The sequence below is a fragment of the Micromesistius poutassou genome (genome assembly GCF_964030765.1).
Source record: "Micromesistius poutassou genome assembly, contig: SCAFFOLD_4886, whole genome shotgun sequence".
NCBI classification, from domain to species: domain Eukaryota; kingdom Metazoa; phylum Chordata; class Actinopteri; order Gadiformes; family Gadidae; genus Micromesistius; species Micromesistius poutassou.
Genome location: NW_028180331.1, coordinates 530 through 10,823, shown reverse-complemented (window position 1 = coordinate 10,823; position 10,294 = coordinate 530). Strand labels below are relative to the sequence as shown.

Here is a 10,294-nt window from a genome sequence, read left to right as displayed (position 1 = left end):
GCTTGATAAGAGACACAGAAGTGTCCACCTAGAATGGGACTCAAAGCAGGTCCACTCGTACACATGACACAGAGTCCACGTACAGCCACACACACACACACACACGCATGTGTGCATGCGCAAACAGACTCATATTACAGGCACACCTGCTTTCAGCGTCACCTGCTTTTCAGACACGTCTATCTTCAGTGCACCTCTCATATATAGTGGTGTATATTTCATATGAAGCTCGCTTTCATAAAACCTCTTCTCCTCTTCTAGATAATATAAGCTTGAATACCTTTTGACCGTTTAGTCTTATTTTGTTTTCGTTCATGAACCTGTTGTTCACATTATAATCTCCACGTTTAACCTGAAGGTGGCAGTATTCTTAACGATAAAAGGGTTTTTGTATTGCATCAAACATAATTCACAGAAGCGGACCGAAAGTGCAAAACAAACATATGTTTACATATCTATTCAAGCACACTTGGGATTCACCCATAGAAAAACAACGTTCTTGTGTAACCAGCCCTAATAAAGAAGGCCTTTGTGCCCGGGTCTAAAGACAGGTAGCGTGGTGTCCATCAGTTATGTCTTCATCATGCGGTGGCCATGACAGTGGTGATCTCTAGCACAGTGTTAGGCCCTGTCCCAATTCTCCCCCTTCCCCTAGATTTGAGCCCTAACCCTAGATTTTGCGCGTTCCCGCGAAGGGGTAGGGTGTCCCAATACTTAAGGGAGCATGGGAGAGTGCTGTTTTTCCCCTTAAAATCAACCCTTGGACGCTAGCCAACTCGGTAGCTGACTTGCAGCTAAGGGCACTCAAAGCAAGTGTTCTTGTTAAGGGGAGAGAAATGGGACTGGGCCTTAGACACAAGGGAAGCGCTCCACACAGGTACAAACAGCCTTGGCCCAAGACAGTAAACACACGGACGGGACAAAGAAGTACAAAAAAAAGGTTTCGGTAAATAAGACAAAAAGAAGAGAGTGAGAGAGAGGGGGGGGGAGTTGGTGATGATGGAGAATGGACATGGAAAAGCCATTCCCTCGAACGCCCCCCTCCCCCACCCTCTCCGTCTAAAAACCCTCCGCTCCTCACTCCTCCGTTCCGCATGGCTCGTCTCGCTCCCCGCGTGTGGAATACAAGGCTTTAATGGGGGGTGTGGGGGGCACAGCTGGGGGTCGGAGGGGGCAGGGGGGGCTGCTGGAGCCTTTGATGAAATGGTGGATGAGCACACTTTCTCTCTTTCCCACTATCTGTGGCTGAGACAGAGAGCCAGAGAGGGAAGGAGGGAGAGAAAGAGAGAGAGAGAGAGAAAGCGAGTGAGGGAGGGAGGGAGGGAGGGAGAGGGAGAGAGAGAGAGAGAGGGAGAGAGAGAACGCAAGTGAGGGAGGGAGAGAGAGAGAGAGAGACAGAGAGAGAGAGAGAGAGAGAGAGAGAGAGAGAGAGAGAGAGAGAGAGAACGCAAGTGAGGGAGGGAGAGAGAGAGAGCGGAGGGAGGGAAATGGAGGATGGAAAGGAGAGCGAAGGCGTGAGAGGGGGAGGGAGGGAGAGAGTAAGGGAGAGGGAGGGAGAGAGAAAGAAAGAGAGAAAGAAAGAGAGAGGGAGAGAGAGAGAGAGAGAGAGAGAGAGAGAGAGAGAGAGAGAGCTTTCACAGTATTTATCCAGGCAGAGAGAGAGCTCGCTTGGCACAGGTTGCCATGGTGATGTCACCGCAGAGTGCCGGTGCCCCGACCTGTCAGCAGAGTCAACTCCGCGGTCCACCTGACGTATTTCAGTTTTTTCCACCGTCGCTGACAGCGCAGGGGCCGACCCGGTATATAGCTACACGTGGGCGGGCAAACGACGGCAGACTACTAAACAGCTCTTTACTCCCAAAAAACATCCTCCACAACAAAGTGGAGCTCGTGGACACTTGAGCAAGCGCCGGATGAAAAGCCCCTCGATTTAGGAGCGCTCGTTTCCAACAGTCAACTCTTTGCATGCGCACCACAAAATGGCCACCGTGGATGTGCCATCAAATCCTATTTAACATCCGATTCCATTTTTAACCCTTGACCCGGCGGTCACTTCAAACAGGGGGGGCTAGCGTTTCATTCTGGCTACGGTGACCGACTCGCAGCCAAAAGAGAACCGGCTTCGATCCCACCTGGATGCACCCACCAACTGACCTGTAGGCCCTCCTCGAGGCACAGCCACGACCCCGCACCTGCTCATCTAAATGAGCTCGGTGGTGTGTTTGGTTTTGTTGCGGTGATGGAACGGTCAATCGAGACGCTTTGGACTCACGGGGGGTATTGAAAAGACTCAAATAAAAAAACACTCACGATCTCGGCACGGTTCATCTATGCCAACCCCCCCCCTAGCCTCAAAACCATTTTAAGAGAGGTCTTTGTTCTCCGTTGACGTAGAACCTCACTATCATCGCTGGGCGGGCACATCCCGTGACGCAACCTGCGTCTGAAACCCCGCGCAGTCCGTCTGAATAAAAGCGACCTTCTAAGGGAACCCGAGGGCAACGAGCCGACGGGGGGGGGGGGGGGGGGGGAGGGAGGGGGGGCGGGCTTACTCTTGACGTTCAGGTACATGGACTTGCTGACGTCGGCGCCCACGTCGTTGCTGACGCGGCACAGGTAGAAGCCGCTGTCCTCCTCCAGCACGTGCTTGATGAGCAGGGAGCCGTTCACCAGCACCTCGATGCGGAAGCCCGAGTTGGGGGCGATGGGGTGGAACTGGGGCACCCCGGCACCTGTTCAGCAGAGAGCGGGGGGAGAGAGGGGAAGGGTAGAGGTGAGAGGGTTAGGGGGAGGTCGTAGTGGGGGGGGGGGGGAGATCTCTAACAACAGCGTTGCTCATGGGAACAGGGTAGACATGTGATAGGAATCTGGTTGAAAAAGCACAGTGAAAGAGGAAGGATGGATTCGTTTGGGTTTGTTTGCCGCCCTCGAGACGCTTTCTGCCGGCCAGCCGGGGCCAGGAGTAACAAGTGGGGTGAGTTTAAGCTTGCGTAATATGGCAGCTAACTTCCCTTTCTTACAAATATAAAAATACACACACACACACATACACACACACACACACACACACAGACACACAAAGCTCTTTAACTCCTGTGCTTCTCCACTCCCGGTATTGACTTGAGATTTGCGGAGGTGGTGTGTGTTTTGCTGTGCGATCAGCCTCAAGGCTGTGGACATTGTGGTGTGTGTTGTGTTGGCACGCAACTAGCGCGGATACGCAGTCAGGAAGCGAGTCAAGAAAAGAGGGCTGTAGGTCAAAAAAACAATAACGATAACCACAACAACAACAACAACGTCTTATTTTGCAATTCAGCAAGATTTGCCGAAAAGGGAGCCAAACGGGAAACATTAACGGTCTGTGAAACCTTTGTGTGACCTCCATGCGTATGTGCTAACACATTTACCTAAATTACGTTTAATCATAAATGAATTGAAGTGCGATGAGCTGTTTTGAAGTGTGACGGTACGTGTGTGTGTGTGCATGCGTGTGCTTGTGTTTGCACGTGTGTGTGTGTGTGTGTGTACCTTTAGAGTACTCCCACTGGATGGTGGGGACAGGGTAGCCCTCCGCAGAGCAGTTGAGGATGACAGCCTTTCCGTAAATGCCGTCCTGGTCCTTGGGCTGAACCACAAATTTGGGAGGAACTGCAACGCAAACACAACGCAAACACAACGCAAACACAACGCAAACACAATGAGTGTCAGTGCAGCGATGGGGCAGAATCTCTCCAAGCTGTGTTCAGAAGCAAACCTGTCTAGTATAGACCAGTAAAATAATGGGCATGGCATAGTACATGTACTGTACATTGTTATACTATATGTCTATTCCTTGATGCCTAGCTCCAATACCTATCTCCTCTCGCTATCTACACAGTCATCCCCCGTCAACCATCATTCCCCCTCAACCATTCCTCCCTTCATCTCCCCTCCCACTGGTAACGGGAGATCACTCAAACATTACCGTACATCGTCTTTCAGCTGTATCACCAGCAAACCATAATGACTGTAGTGGAACACAAAGCTCTGAGCTTTCCATCATCAATGAATTTATGAGCTAGGGTCTCACAGCATCTCAGCTACCTTTAAGAGAATCATCAGCAAACACCATCAAGCCAGTCCCACATTTGAGCGGACCCACAGACCCACAGACACCCACGGCAAAGACCGCAATGGCACGAGCGCCAGCGGCCCGCCACTCACCGCGGACGATGAGCTGGCTCTGGTGCTCCACGGCAGCCGCCTGGTTGCGCGCCACGCAGGTGTAGTTGCCGTTGTGCAGCAGCGTGAGGTTGGAGATGCGCAGGGAGCTGGTGAACTCGATGTTGTCGATGGTGACGCCCAGGCTGGCCGGGATGGGCCGGCCGTCCTTCTGCCAGGTGATGAAGACGGGCTGGTCGCCGGACATCACCACGCAGGGGATGAACACCCGCTGGCCGATGGAGAAGCGCGGGAACTCAAAGGGGTGGATGGTGGGCGGGACTGGGATTGTGGTGGTGGAGGTGTGGTGGAGGTGTGGTTGAGGTGAGGTGGAGGTGAGGTGGAGGTGAGGTGGAGGAGTGATGGAGGTGAGGTGGAGGTGAGGTGGAGGTGTGGTGGAGGTGTGGTGGAGGAGTGGTGGAGGTGTGGTGGAGGTGAGGTGGAGGTGTGGTGGAGGTGAGGTGGAGGTGAGGTGGAGGTGAGGTGGAGGAGTGGTGGAGGTGTGGTGGAGGGGTGGTGGAGGTGAGGTGGAGGTGTGGTGGAGGTGTGGTGGAGGGGAGGGAGAAATATGGGGATTAAAGTAGGTGTACAGACAAAAATTTGTACAGAGTATTTTTTTTCTACACTGTCAATACTGACTGTACGACATTATTGGAGGACAGAGATCCTACAGATTGCCCATAGGATCCAATGCCGTTACTGTACAGTAGAGGTGTACGTCTGTAGTCCTGGGTCATTCAAATACAGACGGTGACTGGCCACTGCTTCTTTCTGTAGAGGTGATGGTTATTCTAATACCCAAATATTAATATTGATAAGACTGCTGCTGTTGAGTCTTATCAGCAGGATTTATATTGAAATGGGGTTATGAATAACCGCTGTGTCTTTGTCGGAATAGGGCTTTTGTGATTCAATCAAAACGCAGCAGGGGAGCTGTTCTTCAAGGCACACGTTATTCAAACGGTGTGACTTTGAGAAGTGCCAATGCGGTCAATCAAGCCTAAGCAAATATTTTACGTAGCTAAACATGTAGGAATTTGAATATAAGAACAGTAGAAACCGAAAATTTAATAAAAAACACTGCTAAAAAACAACGATTGAATGTCACTTATGATCTAATAACAGTATGGTAGCATGTAGCTAGCGCTGACACAAGTTGGTGCAGGTACACTCTGAGGTCACGAGGTCTGTGGTCACATACAGAAGTGCTAACCTCAAGTGCAGAAAGTCGCAATTGGTTCTCATAACTTAAGTGTTAAGCGGCCTTCAGTTTAATCTAAATAGTCGTGTTTTTTTCCCCTTCACTACAGCAGGAAGAGCAGGAGCAGAACCTACTTTAACTTAGATTATTTTCTGTTCCTGGAAAACAAGACTAGGGTTAGGGTCATAATTACCAATTCATCACCACGCCGTTTAAAGAAGGCCCTTCACAGGTGTAGGTGCGCCGATTCATATACCTCATCTCACACCGAGGCCCCTCCCGCTCATCGGATTCCCCTCTCTCTCTCCCTATCTATCTTTATCTCCATTTATCTCTCTTCCTCCCCCCCCCCCCCAAACCCCATCCCTCCTCCTCTCCATATCTCTCATTCCCCCTGTCTCTCCGGGGACACTGTAGCCATCGTGAGAAACAGATGCTTCGGAAAATTAATGACTTAAAATAACATTGGAATAAGCGGCACTCCAGTGCTTATTTAATTCACAACAAAATAGGCATAATGGCCTCCCGGGGATTCCCCTCACGAGCGCCGGAATGCTAAGCAGCCGACAGGCAAATTAGCCTGGATGGAATGGCGGCTAGGCTTTTGTCTCTGCAGTCTGATCACCCCCACCGCCCACCCCCCAGTCCCCCCCCGTGCTCTCGTTAGTACCCACACCCGCCAGCGCGAGAGAGAGACTAGAGAGAGAGAGAGAGACTAGAGAGAGAGAGAGAGAGAGAGTGCGGTTGGATCTGCACGTTGCATATTTCAAATGATGCAGCGTCATTGAGAGAGAACGAGGGAAGGAGTGAATGAGAGCTAGAGAGAGGGAGAGAGAGAGAGAGAGGAAGAGAGGGACATAAGGGGTTATCATGGTGTCGCTCTGCTCCCAGCATCTGCAGCATTTATTCAGATCACCCTGGCGATAACGCGGCTGAAGATGACAGAGACACAGGCGCCCTGCTATCAGGAGCTATCAACGCGGGCCCTGGAAGAGCCGGCGTCTCACTGGAACAGTGTGAACGCACCGCAGGTCTGCTTCTAGTTAAATATAGAGGGTTTTTTTCCGGTACCATAGGGCGACCCTTAGAGATCCGTCGTCTGATAAAAATGACCTGATTAGAATGTTTTTATTCGTAAACAAGATGTATGAATCAGCCTTCCCTCTTGGACTATACAACAAAACATATGAACACTTTGACCCAACGCACCGTGAGCGTATACACTCTGACCATTGGCCCAGTGGGACTCTAACCCCCCTTACCCTGTCCCGCTAGGGTTAATGCCAGCTGAGCTACACTACACTAGTGGACCTCCAACTTCCTCCAAGATCGTTGTGATCAAAATGGAAAGCCATACCTTTGTCACCAACAGGAGAACGAGAAGCCATATCCTTGTGACCAATGGAAGAATGAGAAGCCATATCCTTGTGACCAATAGGAGAATGAGAAGCTTTACCTTTGTGACCAACAGGAGAACGAGAAGCTATACCTTTGTGACCAATAGGACAACGAGAAGCTATACCGTTGTGACCAACAGGAGAACGAGAAGCTATACCTTTGTGACCAATAGGAGAACGAGAAGCTATACCGTTGTGACCAACAGGAGAACAAGAAGCTATACCTTTGTGACCAATAGGAGAATGAGAAGCTATACCGTTGTGACCAACAGGAGAACGAGAAGCTATACCTTTGTGACCAATAGGAGAACGAGAAGCTATACCCTTGTGACCAATAGGAGAACGAGAAGCTATACCTTTGTGACCAATGGGAGAACGAAAAGCTCTAACTCTGACCGATAAGAGAAGGGGAAGCGATACCTTTGCGACCCAGAGTAGAAGGGGAAGGTCCTACCTTTGACGCTCACGTGCACGCTCTGGTGCGTGGAGAGCTGCGGCTGCACCAGCACGTTGCACGTGTACTCGCCCTCGTCCACGTCCTTCTGCACGTCGTACAGCTTCAGCGTGCCGTTGTTCTCGAACGCCCGCTGCCGGTGGTTGTAGGGCAGCAGGTTGGAGTCCTTGTACCACTTGATGGAGTAGTACGGGTAGCCAATGACGCGACAGTGGATGTACATGTCCCGCCCAGCGATGGCAGTGAGGTTCTTCATCGGTCGTATGCTGGCAGGCCCTTAAAGGACACAACGGAGAACAAAGACCTCTCTTAAAATGGTTTTGAGGCTAGGGGGGTTGGCATAGATGAACTGTGCCGAGATTGTGAGTGTTTTTTTATTTTAGTCTTTTCAATACCCCCGTGAGGCCGAAGCGTCTCGATTGACTGTTCCGTCACCGCAACAAAACCAAACACACCGCCGAGCTCATTCCGACGTAAGAGTCATTTTTAATCACGTCGACACTCATTGGAGAGAGGCGCCGAACGGAGAGATACATTCCACAGCGCTGTTCCCTGGTTGTGAATTTTTTGCGAGTTGCCACGTCAGAGCCCGGGGAACTCGCTCCGAGATGAATTAGGCTGAAGGTGCACCGGGCTATTTCCGTCTGAATGGAGAGCCGCTCCGACTCCCCCCTTCCTCTCTCCGGCGTGAGAGCTTTGATTGCCTCCGACAAGCATTAGAGCAGAATGTTCCTGCTCTACACTTGTGAACCCATTATCAAAACCCCTTGCTCATGTTCCCCCTCCGCTGCCCTGCTCGCTCTCGCACAAAAACAACCAAATAACCCAATCGACTTCTAAGGACTTGGCCTGTCAGGGAAATGAGGCTATTATGTATATGTTTCTAATGTAGTGTGGAGGAATAGCGCTCTGCTAGGCCACGGTCTGCACCGTACTTTAAGCCTCGGGTCGCTACTCTCGGTGGCACGATTCGCGTGCCGATGCGATGTAAGGAAGAGTCATTAAGGCTTGGTCTACCATGGCACCTGTGGAGATTTATCTTCCAAGGGTGGTGCACCAGCAACCCTTCCTCCAATCACACACACACACACACACTTAAGGGCCTCGGAATCTGCCCGTGCTAAGCCCGACAACGCGCACAAACGCACACAATCAGTGTGAGCCAATCAGTTCACTGAAACGTGCCCTCTTTTATAAAAACCAAATTGGTCATGGATTGACCTTGGAGACAACCCCCCCCCCCCCCCCCCCCAGCTCCCCAACAGCGCCCCCTGCCTGACCCCCTCCCGCCCTCCAACCTGTCGCCATTGATCCCGCTGCGTGACAACAGAAGTCCAGCCAACCGTCTCTGTCTGTTCGGGGGAGATAGCGCCTCTGCCACATACGGGGTTCCAACCATAAATCACCGTAATGGCGTCGCCGGCATAAAGCCGTCAGCAGGCACCGGGCCGGAAGCAGGTCACCAGAGACGGTGAGTCCCAACACAGCCATTGGTGCCAATGAGGAACGTAGCGGAGCCAATAGGAGAGACTGTTGTATTTTGTCCCGAATGCATTGGGAGGACGCCATAGGAGGGGCTGGAGCAAAGCAGGGTAGAGCCAGCAGGTTGCTCTACAGCGGATTTCAGGGAGAATGAGCTGCCCTGCATCATCCTATCCCATATTTTTAGTTATTCAAATGCCGGTTTTATCAGATATTTTATTTATTTATTTATTTTTTATCTGGGAAATCTCATATGTGAATTTGTATAAATTGATTACCACCCTCACTCCACCTCTGTCCATATCCCTGCGCTCTGTAAACCATTGAATTACAAATAAATACAAATAAATGATAATCTCACCAACCTACCTACCATAACCCCCCACCCCCCGTCTTCCACCCACTATCCACTGATAACACAGCCTACTCAGCCCCCCCCCCCCCCCCTCCTTCACCAACCCCCCAAAACGCACCGTGAACCCAACCCGCTCACACAGCCACGGAGACGGCGCGGCGCCCGCCGGGGGTATTGCCACTAACGTGTGTGTGTATGTGATGATGTATTGGAAGAGATGATCTGACAAGCACCTCTTACGTTTATGCGCGCCTGGTAGGACACGGTGCCCGCCGAGTTGTTGCAGACGCAGCGGTAGACGCCGCCGTCGGGCACCTGCGTCTGGCTGATGTTGAGGTGGCTGACGGCGTGGCCCTCGGCGTTGGTGTAGTGCGAGATGCGGTGGCGGCTGTCCCGCGCCACGGGCTCGTCGTCCAGCGACCAGGCCACGCGGGGCTCCGGCGTGCCCTTCACCGTGCACGCCAGCGACACAAACTCGTTGACGTTGAAGACCTTCTCGCTGAACGACGTCAGGATCTTGGGCGTGCCGTCTGAAGCGGGGGGGACGCAGACGAGAGGGGGCGAGAGAGAAGGGGTTTGGGTGTGACGTTAGGGCGTTTGGCGTTTAGCTTTTGTGCGGATCGACTTCATGCACACGTTTGACAACACATATGGACTGAGAGAACCTTACCTTCCACCCGCTGTTCACAAATATGCAAAGGAATATGAAATACAAATTGGTTTTTATTTTATTTGATATAAAAAAAATTATGAATCATGAATCTGATTAGATATGATTACCTAATGGACAAATATCTGAATATTTAAATATTCAGGCTCAGCGCTATGAGGAAGCAAGATGTTTAATCTTGCTCTGGGATACAAGATCCACATTTCTCGACATGCTTTAGAAAGAAAAATAATAATAACTTAACTTCATAACATAACATAACTTCCTTCCTGGCCAATGGGCATTTAGAAATATTCACCATCAATTCAAAATCCAACATTCAATTCCATTTGCGGATTGTATAATTCAACCATCTAAATGATCATTATATGGTCAATACTTGATTTGAACTGATTACTTTTAAAGCCAACGCTACAATGAAACCCTGGCAGCAATTCCAGCGAACCACCGCTTATTACAATTAGTTCTGATTTGTTCCGATTGCTCTGATCAGTGGCAGGATATTTGGTTCCGGGAATGGGCCAAAAACCTTGGG

The 10,294-nt window shown here is 50.9% G+C and overlaps 1 protein-coding gene across 1 annotated transcript; it reads right to left on the bottom strand.

Moving 5' to 3' along the window:
• Positions 1–2,552: 2,552 nt before the first annotated feature.
• LOC311370913 (cell adhesion molecule DSCAM-like) lies at positions 2,553–9,769 on the bottom strand (the record flags this gene model as incomplete). The annotated part of the gene is made up of 6 exons (XM_084489204.1): positions 2,553–2,732; positions 3,529–3,648; positions 4,204–4,482; positions 7,253–7,528; positions 9,323–9,619; positions 9,760–9,769. Coding segments are annotated over 6 exons (1,162 nt in total), but the record flags the coding sequence as incomplete, so codon positions are not given.
• Between the last annotated feature and the right edge of the window lie 525 nt (positions 9,770–10,294).